The sequence below is a fragment of the Vipera berus genome (assembly GCF_964194415.1).
Source record: "Vipera berus genome assembly, chromosome: W".
In the NCBI taxonomy this organism is placed as follows: domain Eukaryota; kingdom Metazoa; phylum Chordata; class Lepidosauria; order Squamata; family Viperidae; genus Vipera; species Vipera berus.
Window position 1 is genome coordinate 57,040,289 of NC_138210.1, and position 14,203 is coordinate 57,054,491.

Sequence of the window (14,203 nt, forward strand, 5' to 3'; positions counted from 1 at the left end):
CTTCTCAGCTGTGTGAGCCTGAGAGTGCGGAGGATGATGACCCACAGCTGGCCCTGTTCAAGGACGCCCGACGCAGGAGGCAGACGAGCAGGGACAAACAAAGAAAGACTATGGGACTCCTCGGGAGGAGGCACAGGGAGACCACGCCCTGAGCTCTCTATAAAAGAAGTGTTTGGGGAGGGGCTGGTTGCTGAAAGCAACCTCTTTTGCTTGAGAAGATAAGCTCTTGTGTGTTTACTATTAAATCTTGGCAGAAGCCTTTTAGCCTTGGACGCTTTCCAGTCTCTTCTTTTGATTAGGGGTGCGAGAAGAGGGCTGGTTCAGAACAATATATATATATATATATTCATATACAACTTAAGGCAGTAAACATACTTAATACTCGTCCTGAAGGAGATTTTTCAAAAGATGACTGGACTTTGTTTTTCCTTGGTGACATTTCAGTTCTGAAGAACTGAAGCGGCTTCTTGAATGAGAAGCAAAATGTCTTCAAAGAAAAACAAGAAATTCCAGTTGCCTCCTGAAAACACACCTTTGGGACAGCCATGACCCAGATGACTGAGAATCTCCACAGACATATCTAATATTTCTTCCTCCTCCTATTTTCCCCACAGCAACCAACCTATGAGGTGCGTTGGGCTGAGAGAGAGTAACTGGCCAGGGGGTCACCTTACCAGTTTTCATGCCTAAGGTGGGATTAGAACTCACAGTCTCCTAGTTTCTAGGCCAGGGGTAGGCAACCATGGCTCTTTCATGACTCGTGGACTTCAACTCCCAGAATTCCTGAGCCAGCCATGCTGAGGGAAAAGGGAGAGGTTTCCAAGCTGAGCCATGATGGCTCAGGAATTCTGGGAGTTGAAGTCCACGAGTCATAAAAGAGCCAAGGTTGCCTACCCCTGTTCTAGGCCAACACCTGAACCACTATTACCAAGCAAGGATTGCATTGTAAGGAAGACATCCTGAGACATTAAAGGGAATAAAAATAAAGATGTCTCCTCCAACTATTATTTAGATTGCCAGAATGACTTTGACATATCCGTATTTATCTTCCTTCAGACTATATGCAAATAGAGTAGCATACAGGTAGTCCTTGACTTACAACAGTCACTTAGCAACTGTTTGACGTTATGATGGAACCCCCCCCAAAAAAAGCTACTTAGGACCCAATATTGAAGTTCTGACATTGTTCCCCCCCTTCCAATCACATTAACTGCTTGTTTTTTAAGTCACGCCCGACTTTAGGATTTGTTAAGCGAATCAGTGCAGTTAAGTGACTCGGTCATTAAGTGGATTTGGCTTCTCCGATGGACTTTGCTTGTGGAAAGCTGTCTTGAGAAAGTTGCAAATGATAATCACGTGACCCTGGGACACTGCAACCTTCACACATACACACTGGTTGCCAACTGGCCAAATTTGGATCATGTGACCATGGGGATGCAGCAATGGTGGTAAATGTGAGGTCATTTTTTTCCGTGTTGTTCTAACTTCGAACCATCGTTAAATGAACGGTTGTAAATCAAGGAGTACCTGCAAAGCACATTGGACTAGTGGTTAAGGCTCAAAACCAGGAGGCTGTGAATTCTAGCCCTGTGTTAGGCATGAAAATCAGCTGGATGACTCTGGGCCATTCACATCCTTTCAGCCCAATCTACCTCACAGGGTCGTTGCAGGGAAAAGAGGAGGAAGAGGAGGAAGAATATGAGGCATGTTTGCTGCCTTGAATTGTATACAGGGTGGGGCGGGGGGAAAGGCAGGATAAAAATCTAAAGAATAAAAAAAAGCTACCAGAACAGGGATCATGTTTAGGTGATCTCACAGCCCAATAGGTGCACAGGATGGGGGCACATTTATTAAGAACAATAAAGGCGTGAAGGAATCTTAAGTAAAATAAGCAACATATTTATTGTGGAAAAGCCGAACAGAATGCATGAACAACGTGTAGAAAACAAAGCTTAAAGCCAGCACCCTAATGCTGTCAATACAAGAAGCTTACACCAAGGTAAGAGGCTTAGAACAGGGGTAGGCAACCTTGGCTCTTTTATGACTCGTGAACTTCAACTCCCAGAATTCCTGAGCCAGCCATGCTGGCTCAGGAATTCTGGGAGTTGAAGTCCACGAGTCATAAAAGAGCCAAGGTTGCCTACCCCTGGCTTAGAAGTTACCCAAAGCTTTCTCCCTCTGGTGGGAACTGCAGCTGATCACTCAGGGACCCACAAGCTTGTCTGCTCCTTGCTGAAAAGAAGCTGCTAAACTTTCCTGCCGTTCCTGCCATGTCAAAAAGGCTTCAGGAGGGTTTGTCTCCAAAGTGCTCTGCTCTGATGCATCTACTCCACATTTCTCATGGCTGCGGAGGCAGGCAGAGAGAGCTACGGTGTTGGCACCGTGCTTTCTGAGGGAAATGTGTCTGGATTTTGTGGCCAGGATAAGGGTGAGGGTCACAGGCCGTTGTTCAGGGGGGAAATCCGGTGGTTAGGACAACAGGCTTCCATTTTCAGAGAATGCAAACTACTCTGTCTTTCAGCATCCAGTTCCTCTGATTCAGAGATGATGTCTGACTGAAAGCAACTGAATGGTTTGAGCTGTGTCGAGCTGAACTCAGGGATGAGTCATCAGGAAAGGTCCGGGGGGTGGGGGGGGAAGGAAAGTACCAATCCAACATAAAATGTGTAACTGATGGTCCTCCAAGTGCTGAACCATGATTCCTAGCAGATCCAACAGCATAGAGAACAGTGAGGAATCCTGGGAAAGGTAGTTCTGCAACCTCAGGAGGACCCTATGGACCATACCCATTTCAATGCTCCCCTCACCTAACACAATCTGAATGTTTGGGGGACCCCCCAATTACCTCAGTCACCAATAAATTTGAAGGGCATGCAGCTGAAGGAAGTAAACCTTACAGAAAGTGCAGCCTTCAGAATTGAACTCATGACCTAAAGCAGTGTTGTCATCCTTCCCAAGTAGTCCAGACAAGAAAGGTGACCAGTTGAGTTAATTCTACTTTATTGCAAGGCTACATTAACAGAATCTTGTAAGTCTGAAGGTACAAATCTCTTATCCCAAAGATGCTTTTTCAGGAGGCAACAGCACTGTCTTGTTTTTCTTTGAAGATTTTTTGCTTCTCATCCGAGAAGCCTCTTCAGCTCTTACTCTTATCTCTTACTGTTTCTTTTTGTGTCCTGTAAAGTTAGGAAAGGGACGCGGTGGCTCAGTGGGGTAGGACGCTGAGCTTGTCGATCAGAAGGTCGGCAGTTTGGCGGGTCGAATCCCGAGTGCCGTGTAACAGAGTGAGCGCCTGTTACTCGTCCCAGCTTCTGCCAACCTAGCAGTTCGAAAGCACGTAAAAATGCAAGTAGAAAAATAGGGACCACTATGGTGGGAAGGTAACAGCGTTCCATGCGCCTTTGGCGGCCACATGACCACGGAGACGTCCTCGGACAAGCGCTGGCTCTTCGGCTTTGAAACGGAGATGAGCACCGGCCCCTAGAGTTGGAAACGACTAGCACACATGTGCAGGGGAACCTTTACCTTTACCTTTTGAAAGTTAGGAAGGATCCTTTCTGAGTTTATTCCTCTGCCTGTTATGCAGGTGTGGGCTCCCATTTCCTTTATCTGATCATTTCCTAGCTATCTCTCCCCCCATCCCCAGATCATTCCCACATACCGTTACAAGTTTTGAACCGAAATGAAATCTACACACGTGTATGTCCAAATCATTTGGAAATAACACAGTGTATTTTGGCATGGGTAATTTCCACTCAAATGTGCACGCTGCATAATAGTTTAAAACTGGTATCCAAATTAATTACTGAAGAGAATATATATCTACCACATTGCCATCAAGAAACCTGCAGCAGATAATCAGAAATAAAATAATTAGAAAAATGCACAGATAAAGGTAAAGGTAAAGGAACATTCCCCTCATCCGCAAACAATAGTGGGATGAAGCCACTGCAAAGTTTGTGTTCAACCAGATACTATTTTGTTTTTTTTGGTTTTTTTTTAGCATAACACTACTGGAGTAAGGAAAAAAAAGAAGTTCTACATTTCTATCATCCATCAAATTTTTGGAAATCTACAAGCCCTTTTTCTGAAGAATAAAAACTTGGACTTATGACTTCAGCTAATTTTCATTTAGAATATTTGATACCAAAAATAAAACATTTAAACTGAAACCAGACATTTTTTTTCTTTTAAACCTGGGTATCATGAGTAAGCCAACTAAAAGAAAACATCAGAGTTTGTTTTTATATGTGACAATGGCAGCAAGAGTTTTATATGCACAGCGTTGGAAAGATACACAAATCCTCACAACTGAAGAGTGGGTCATGAAAATAATGGAATTGGCAGAGATGGCAAAATTGAGTACTTGGATGAAAGACAACAGTTTTTCTAGGTTTATTTTTACTGGGAGACTATGTTGAACCTGTTTGAGTGAGATAAAAATGAAGTTTTGGTTTTAGAATTTGATGACTAGATTTTGTTATAACTAATTGGGCATTTTTATGACTAGATATATTTTTTTTAAATCCCATTTATGTCCCGCCCTTCTCTGAAGACTCAGGGCGGCTTACAATCTAAAGCACAAATCAATGTGCTTAGCAATAGCCTTCATTCTATGTATATGCCTGCTTATTAGGGTTTTCGCCCCCCCCCAAGCAGCATTATTACAAAGTCAGCTTATTGCCCCCAACAATCTGGGTCCTCATTTTACCTACCTCGGAAGGATGGAAGGCTGAGTCAACCTTGAGCCTGGTGGGATGCGAACCTGCACTAATTGCAGGCAGCTGGTGTTACTTAAGGAGGCATTAGCCCACTGCTCCACCAAGGCTCTTGCTAAATGTGTATATTTTTTAAGGTTTATGTATCAGCAGAGTAAGTTATTTTTATATATGTAATTTTTGTGTTTTGGGAATTGTTTGGTTTGTATATTGTTTATACAGTGTTTTTATTTGAATTTAGAGTTATATATTTGTATCTGTACTGAAGCCAGAAGTCAATTTTTTTGTATCTCTTCCCCGCTTTTCTTCTTGTCACTTTTGAAGTTTTTCCCTTTGATCCCTTTCTTCTTTCTTTTTTGTATTTTAATTTTCTTTGAAAATGAATAAAGTTAGTTTTTTTAAAAAAACAAAAAACAAAATAAAGTATTGAATAAATAGCAACAATATCATCCAATAGCATCACATCAATTTCACCTCCATACAAACAACACAGCAGCTCTGTCATGTCCCAATGACAATTGTGAAGGTCTGTGGGAATCTGAGTTGTGGAATTCATCTAAGGTAGGAATCCTTTAAATCAATGTTTCGCAGCCTTAGGAACTTTAAGATCATGGCATCTGGCCCTCTCAATTCCTGGCAAATAGATGGGGAAGAAATTGAGGTAGTGACAGATTTTATTTTCCTGGGCTCCAAGATCATTGCATATGGGGACTGCAGCCAAGAAATTAAAAGACGCTTGCTCCTGGGGAGGAAAGCCATAGCAAATCTAGTCTGCATACTAAAAAGCAGAGACATCACCCTGTCAACAAAAGTGCGTATAGTCAAGGCTATGGTCTCCCCAGTTGCAATGTATGGCTGTGAAAGTTGGACCATAAGAAAGGCTGAGCGCCAAAGAATTGAGGCCTTTGAACTCTGGTGCTGGAGAAGACTCCTGCGAGTCCCTTGGACTGCAAGGCGATCAAACCGGTCAGTCCTAGAGGAGATCAACCCTGACTGCTCTTTAGAAGGCCAGATCCTGAAGCTAAAACTCAAATACTTTGGCCACCTAATGAGAAGGAAGGACTCACTGGAGAAGAGCCTAATGCCGGGAAAGATTGAGGGCAATAGAAGAAGGGGACGACAGAGAATGAGGTGGCTGGATGGAGTCACTGAAGCAGTAGGCGTGAGCTTAAATGGACTCCAGAAGATGGTAGAGGACAGGAAGGCCTGGAAGAACATTGTCCATAGGGTCGCGATGGGTCGGACACGACTTCGCAACTAACAACAACAACAAAGGAACTTTAAGCGTTCTGGACTTCAACTCCCAAAATTCTCTTGCCAATATGCTAAGGAATTCTGAGAGCTGAAGTCCACACATCTTGCCAAAGTTGAGAATCACTGCTTTAAACATTGCAAGTTTCTTTATTAGCTATATTAATATCTATTAATATTAATAGATAGTAAGCAAATCATAGAGGCAACAGAGGTCGCCATTTGTTCAAGTTATTGAACCGAGAAATCGATTATACACCCCTGATCAGTTTTATTACACTCTGTGATTGCAAACTCTACAAGACACCAGTAAAAGCATTAAGTGTTTTATTCCACATGACAGAAGACATAAAAGTGAATATCGGGACAGTACATATCCAAGGACTTCATTCAAACGCAGCTGGGTTGGGTGAGTAATTCCGTTTCCTGTGACTGCGTGTTATTTCATTTTAAAGCAAGCATATTTCTGTCTCTCATGGGTGCAAAAACAAATCATACATGTGATTCCCCAAGGAAATATTAGAAATTTGGCATGGAATTAGAAATTAGAATTAGGAAGGGGAAAATGATTTTGTGGGCTTATTTAACTCCTTATCTTTTGATGTAGCTAATGGAATCAGGGGAAAAAAACGAAGCATTAGAGGCACATTTATTTGCATAAATCAATGCAGAATGTAGAACAGTATATTACTAGTACAGTAGTAGTAGAAAATATGCCTCTTTAAGTAAAATAGAATGAGAGTCAGGTGTGACCGAAAGGCCATCGAACCCATTCCCATTGCTGGAGGCGGGGGGAAGGGGTCATCAACAGAAAACTCTCTGTTTCAATACGAAAGCATCAAGTAAGAAAAAAAAATCTTTGATTGTGAGTCAGAATAGAGAAAAATCTATGACAGAGGAAAGCGGATTGACCCTGTTGTGAAAATATCTGGCCTTTTCCTTGAAATGCTCAGCTGGTTATTGATTTATTGTTGTTCTTGTTTTGTTTTGTTTTTTTTTAAAAAGACATATCTCAAAGTCTTTTAACTTAAGTAAATGTAAGTAAAATTATGAAGATGAAATTCAGCTTTAGTTACTTCCCCAGAAACAAATGAGCTCTGTCTTTTAATCGTTTGGCCAATGGGCCCCGAACCATTGGAATAACAACTGACGGCTGATCAAATTGACGTAGTATTCACATTCAAGACATTCAAGCAAACATCAGACGTATTAGACGCAAGCATATGAGGCTACTAAAGTTGACTTTGGTTGATCTTCTCTCATTACTCTTCCAGCCTGCCTCACAGCACTGTTTATATTGTTTTATTTATTAAATTTATATGCCACCCATCTCACTATCCAAAGCGACTCTGGGTGGCTGTTTCTAGCTACTGTCCTGGTGGCCAAATAGGAAGGAAGCTAAAGAAAGTTGACTTGACAATATCATCATCTTAATATCTTAGGAAGCTGCCCTCAAATATTGGTTTTGTAGCTCAGCGGCAGAGTGGGAGAGGGTCTCTGAGATCCAGGCCTGGGTCTTCCAACCCGCTCTGAAGATATATGGAGGAGGTTGTACCTGGAAGCTTTTGCATGCCAAGATCACAACCCTTCCACTGAGCTATGCTCCCAGCTAAATGAACACAGCTGCCTAATGAACCATCTACTTCATTATTGACTTTTCTCAGGGGCAAAAAGGACTTCCTCCTGTTCCTCTAAAGAAACGTTCCTTAAAGGGAGGGTTGGGACTGAAACAAATGCACGCCCGTATGCAAAACAAGTTTTCTCTAAACTTATAGCTCAGAGGAGTTGCATCATTTCAAACACACAGAATCGTAAGGCTGGAAGGGACGTTGGAGAGCTTCTAGTTTAGTTTAAACCCCTGCCCAAGGCAGGCATCCTCGGCTTACAACAGTACTTTCAATAAGCATTCGGAGTTACAACTTCAAAAAGTTGACTTAGGACCGTTTTCCACACTTAACAGCCATTGCCGCATCCCTATGGTCACGTGATCAAAGTCCAGATGCTTGGCAACTGGTTCATATTTATGACGGTTGCAGTGTCTCGGGGTCATGTGATTCCCATCTGGCAACCCTCTGACAACCAAAGTCAATGGGGAAGCCAGTTTCAATTAACAACTGCATTGTTAACTTAATAGCTGCAGCGATTTACTTAACAACTGTGGTTTTGAAAGGTCTTAAGATGGGGCACAAATCACTTAGCAAATGTTTTGCCTAGCAACTGAACTTTTGGTCTCAATTGTGGTTGTAAGTTGAGGACTATCTGTAGCATCTTATACATAGCTGTGAGTTATCTGGCTTTTTTGAGATTAGGGCTGTTACCCAGAAATCTAGATTTCAAGACATGAGGCAACCCTGGCTTCTTCTCTCCCTCCTATCTAACCCCATCCCTCTTTCTTTCTTTATCATGCTTGAATTGTCTGGTATTTGCTATAGGGAGAAGGACTCGCTAGGCTGAAATCCTATGATCGCTTTGTTGGAGTTAAGACTGTGCAGAATGACTTCTGAACTGTCAGACGTAACATCAGGTTGTCCATGAAACAAAAAGCAGGAGGTCAGGAAGAAAGAAGTTGAGGAGAAGATGACAGGTGAAGTCAGTGGCAGCTAATTTCTGGATTCAGGAATACATTAGGAATTATTAGGAGAATTTCCAGGTTGCAGTCTGGAAACAGTGTTTCTTTCTTTCTTTCTTTCTTTCTTTCTTTCTTTCTTTCTTTCTTTCTTTCTTTCTTTCTTTCTTTCTTTCTTTCTTTCTTTCTTCCTTCCTTCCTTCCTTCCTTCCTTCCTTCCTTCCTTCCTTCCTTCCTTCCTTCTTTCCTTCCTTCCTTCCTTCCTCCTCCTCCTCCTCCTCCTCCTCCTCCTCCTCCTCCTCCTCCTTCATGACTGGAAATTTGTTCTTGTGTTTATAAATGGAATTATTCCACGAAGTATGGTGAATGCAGACCCCATGCTTATACTGGTAGGAAAAAAAATACTTGAAGAGGTTCTTAAATTCTTAATACCATGAAACAAATGATAGCTACTATTGTCTGACCACTCTGCGGGCAGTGGAATTTTCTGCTTGCAGCTGTGGTGTTTAATCTTTTCCATCAGAACCAGCACCACATGAAGACTGATTAGAAACAGCTAAGCCAACTCGGTCATGATCTCGGTCAAAGACTGAGTAGTATCGTCGGAGGAAAACATCTCCCAGGATCCAGAGTGGTCCTGTGGGTTTGGGGATGTCGAGGATCATGAATCCACTGATGCAAGCAGTCACTTTTGCTTGGGTCACCTGTGGAAGAAAGGAGACACCTGGATGATGGGCTTGTGAACTTCAAGGTTTCACATTTTCATCACTGCGGATCTTTCCCCTGAGCATAACAAGGGCCCTTGCTGATCCATGACAGCTGAAGAAGAGAGAAACCATTTTTCCCCCTCCTACCATAATATGGGTTATTCTGTCTGACAGGAACTCATAGATTTTTCCTCTCCTCAACTTCTTGCACAATTCATCATCAAAGATGCCATCAGCTGAACGTTCAACTTTTTGGGGAGATGGCCAGTGAGGCCCCAATGACAACCTTTGAACCCTTAAATATGATTGGGGTCCAATTCTACTGGAGGGTGCCAGACTGGGGTATGCTGGGGTAATTATTTCTTGGAAACATGTATTTGTCTTGATTCCCAGCTGTTCATTTATATGTTGCTTGAGAACAACAACAAAACTGCGTACAACTGAAAATCTCCCTTGCCTACCCACCCCCCAAAATAGGTAAATAAAGTTTCCCCAGGATGATCCAGTGATATTTTATTATTTTAATTTAGAGTCTGGATTGGAAGGATTTGCAGGAAATGTGAACGGCTTATGAGCACTTGTCCCTGTTATGAAGCCTTCACAGTAACTTCAAATGTTGTCACCAAAATTTGATGGAATGGTTTTCCACTTTGTCTTATATTTTATATCATTAAACCTCCCCAATTTTTTTAAAAAGGGCCAGGTTGGGTGGGGAGAATCCCTAATGACATCATGTTGTATTTTCTGGTTTCATTTATTTATTTTTTTAATTTGTAAAATGAAATATGGTCTCTGGAGGAACAAATTCTCTGCCCTAGATCTTATAGAAACTTCCTTTCAGTATTCATGATATTATGAGGAGATCAGGAGTCCACTGGCTCCAGATTTCCACGGGATGCAGTAAAAAAATATATCAAGATGGAGTCTGTGACAGTGGGATTGATTTTATGTGTGTTGGGCCACTATCTTGACATTTTTCTTCATATTTTGTGGACACCTTTGCTTCAAAATATGCTCAGCCAAGACTGTTGTATTTGGGGACCTCCAGTTGAGTAGGATCTTAATCTTCTGCCCTGGTCATGATCTGGTTCCATCATCAAGACATTCTAATCCAGGGGACTGCATCCCAATTTCAATCTTAAAATATTGGGAAAATTCTTCACTGTCTGGAGACTCACTCCTAGGTAGTACCAACAAAATGGTAACTATGTACTTTCACCTTAACAACAAAGTAGCATACAAAGCCTCAAAGGTCTGCTTAAACAACAACTTACTCCCCCATAATCCCCATCCCCTATAATCCTATAATCCAATGTTACTCCAAGTTGGTCCAAACTCTCTCCTATAACATACACCTGGAGAATATAGTGGCAAAAATCAATAGTAGGAGGAATAACATAATCCAGAAATTATGTGGAACTAAATGGGGAGTTTCAGCTGCCACCCTCAGGACATCCAGCACTAAGGTTGGTATACTCTGCAGCTGAATACTACTTAACAGCCACTTAATACTACTTAAGAGCAGTGGTTAGAATGAAGTACTGCAGGCTGCTTCTGCTGACTGCTGGCTGCCTGCAGTTCGGCAGTTCGATTCTGACCAACTCAAGGTTGACTCGGCCTTCCATCCTTCCAAGGTCGGTAAAATGAGGCCCCAGATTGTTGGGGACAAAATGCCGACTCTGTAAACCGCTTAGAGAGGGCTGTAAAGCACTGTGAAGCAGTATAGAAGTCTATGTGCCATTGCTATTGCTAACAGCTGCCATGCTAATAAATTAGATGCCAGACTCAACACCACCATGAGGATTATAAGTGGATGTATTAAAATCACTCCAAATCGCTAGCATCCTGGTCTAAGTGATATAGCCCCACCAGCTTTACGAAGGCAAGATGCACTAGTGAGAGAATACAGACAAAATAATGAGCGACTCATTCCTGTCAATAGTGCACGGTGACCTTTCTCATTTACCGGCCAGAAAATTCAAATCCAGGAAGCCCCCACTGGCGCTTGTGCAACATCTGCCCAACAACTTTAACATCAATTCCCAATGGAAAGCAAAGTGGGCCACTGAACGCCCAGACCAAGGAAAGCATATAAATGACCCCACAAAAAAAGGGGCAGGCTTTGAACTAGCATGTCTGCAATGGACAATCCTGAATAGGATTCTCACCTCACATGGGGTCTGCTGGGACTCTCTGTATAAATGGGGCACAGTATACTCTCCTCAGTGGGACTGTGGGGTACCACGTCAAACTGTACATCACGTTGATTAATATTTTATATGTAAGGATGTACACACACACAAACACATAGTCTATATCTGTGTTATGTATGTGTACACTTTTGAAAGCAGGCAACAGAATTTCATTTGTAATGTGTGCCAGTGTGCCCACAGTAAAAAAATGACAATAAAGGTTATCTATTGTGACTGGCTATAAGTTGAGGGCATACAGGTAATCCTTGAGTTACAACAGTTCACCTAGTGACCGTTCAAAGTTACAATGGCACTGAAAAATGTGACTTATGACTGTTTTTCATAGTTACAACCTTTGCAGCATCCCCATGATCATGTGATCAAAATTCAGATATTTGGCAACTGGTTCCCATTTATGATGGTTACTGTGTCCCAAGGCCATGGGATCACCTTTGGTGACCTTTTGACAAGCAATGTCAATGAGGAAACCAGATTTACTTGACAACCGCAGTGATTCATTTAACAACTGTGGCAAGAAAAGTCGTAAAATGGAGCAAAACTCAACAAACGTCTCATTTAACAACTTAAATTTTGGAGCTCAATAGTGGTCATAAGTCAAGGACTGCCTGTATACCGGTCCAGTATCTGACTTTTAAAAAAAAAATATAAACAGTGCTGAACTTCAATGGTTAGATGGCCTGGAGACAGTGATATTTGAACATAGACTTTTTAACATTTGTATTTTATTGTGATTTATTAATCTAGGTCAGGGGTAGGCAACCTCAGCTCTTTTATGACTCATGGACTTCAACTCCCAGAATTCCTGAGTCAGCGTAGCCAAGGTTGCCTACCCCTGATCTAGGTGTAATGTTAATATATATTTCTAATCCATGTATGCTATGCTATATGCTAAATAAATAAATAATAACTTTTCAGGGTAAATGGAATTAAACCTCGCATTGGGAGAAGAAAAACAAGCACAAGAAAATGTGGTTTTCCGGCTGTCTCTATTAAGACACCCACCCCCACCCCCATTTTCCCGTGTGCATCTCATTGGCTCAGCTCACCTGAAGAGTATATTCCTCGGGGGTCAGGGTGTAAGGTCTGCCATCAAGATGAAAGGTGATGCTGGGCATCTGAGATAATTTCTGGCAATCTATTATGTACTGGGAGAAGGAAAGGGAGATTGGCGTGAAGAAAAAGAAAATGTTTGATATCACTCTCACAAAAGTGCTGGGGTTGTGTCTTTTTTTCTTCCCGTCTCTCCTGGGCCAATTGCCTGCTGATTCCCACCACAGGCGCTGCCTAAGACGGGTGGGGGGGAAACTGTCACAGTGCAGCCTGAGCTGCTTTTGAACATGACAACCTTAGTTTCTTAGATGTCTTCTTCCCTGTCAAGTCCGGCAAAATGCAGCATGTGACACGATGTGCCATCGTGCAGTGACTTTGCTGCCGGCAGAAGGAACATCAAAAAGCAATGCCTTCAGGCCACTGAGTCCATTTCAATGCCCCTTGCAGACCTCAAAGAAATTCTTAGGAAAGGGAATCCTCCATGCAGGGTGACTTGTCCACAAGGAGTGTGCTTGTCGGAAATTGGAAGTACACGGCCGGTTTCCAGCAAAAAAAAAAAGTCATAAATCGCAGTCACGTGTCCTTGGGCTGCTGCAAATGCAGGCTGGTTGCCAGGCACCCGAAATGCAATCAAATGACTGTGGGAGAGGTGGGTGGCCATCCAAATTTCGAATCCAGGTCAAAAGTATCTTGTACCATCGTAACTATGAACGGTCGCTAAACAACCATTCATAAGACGAGGACTACCTGTGTAGAGTCTATGAAATCCCATTCCAACATTTTTCCCCCATATTTTTTTCTATGTCTGCAATCACAAACATCCTCCATCATTTCATCTTGAAGAGTGCAAAGTTTTAGCTTTGCAAACCTTGTACTCAAGCTTGAGTACTGAAAATAGAGACAAGCAATACTATATTGATGGTATTGGAGCTTCATGGAGGAAGACCCATACAGGTGTACCTTGGTACTCAACTGCTTTGAAACTCATCAACTTGGACGATCGAATTGGAGAATCGCTTAATTATGAGCCAGCAGTGTGTGACAGCAGCAAAAAAAACCTAATACAATCCTTGGTTGTATAAACAGAGGCATAGAATCAAAATCACATGAAGTATTAGTACCACCACACCTGGAATACTACATCCAGTTTGGGTCACCACATTACAAAAAAGATGTTGAGACTTTGGAAAAAGTGCAGAGAAGACCAACTGAGATGATTGAAGGCCTGGAGATTAAAAAATATGAAGAACGGTTGTAGGATTTGGGTATGGCCAGTCTAGAGAAAAGAAGGACTAAGAGGGACATGATAGTAGTATTACAGTATTTGAGGGGCTGCCACAAAGAGGAGGTGGTCAACTTATTTTCCAAAGCACCAGAAGGCAAGACAAGAAACAACGGATGGAAGCTAATCAAGGAGAGAAGCAACCTGGAATTAAGGAGAAACATCCTAACAGTGAGAACAATTAACCAGTGGAACAGCTTGCCTTCAAAAGTTGTATGTGGAGGTTTTTAAGAAGAGACCGGATAGCCATTTGTCTGAAATGGTATAGGGTCTCCTGCGTGAGCAGGGGGTTGGACTAGAAGACCTCCAAGGTCTCTTCCAGCACTGTTCTAAATTGAATTGAATTGAAATGGTACTCAAAGTATTTTATCCTGGTACTCATTGTTTGTTTGGTACTCAATGCACAAACTAGAACT

At 42.2% G+C, this 14,203-nt stretch overlaps 1 protein-coding gene across 1 annotated transcript in view; it reads right to left on the minus strand.

Moving 5' to 3' along the window:
* Positions 1–9,041: 9,041 nt before the first annotated feature.
* Positions 9,042–14,203, minus strand: part of LOC308676053 (cathepsin D-like) — a gene marked incomplete at both ends in the record, with an annotated part of 38,179 nt that continues 33,017 nt past the window's right edge. Inside the window, 2 exons of the mRNA XM_081341761.1 lie at positions 9,042–9,239; positions 12,502–12,600. Coding sequence (XP_081197887.1) covers positions 9,042–9,239; positions 12,502–12,600 — 297 coding nt within the window. The remainder of the gene's footprint in view (positions 9,240–12,501; positions 12,601–14,203) is intronic.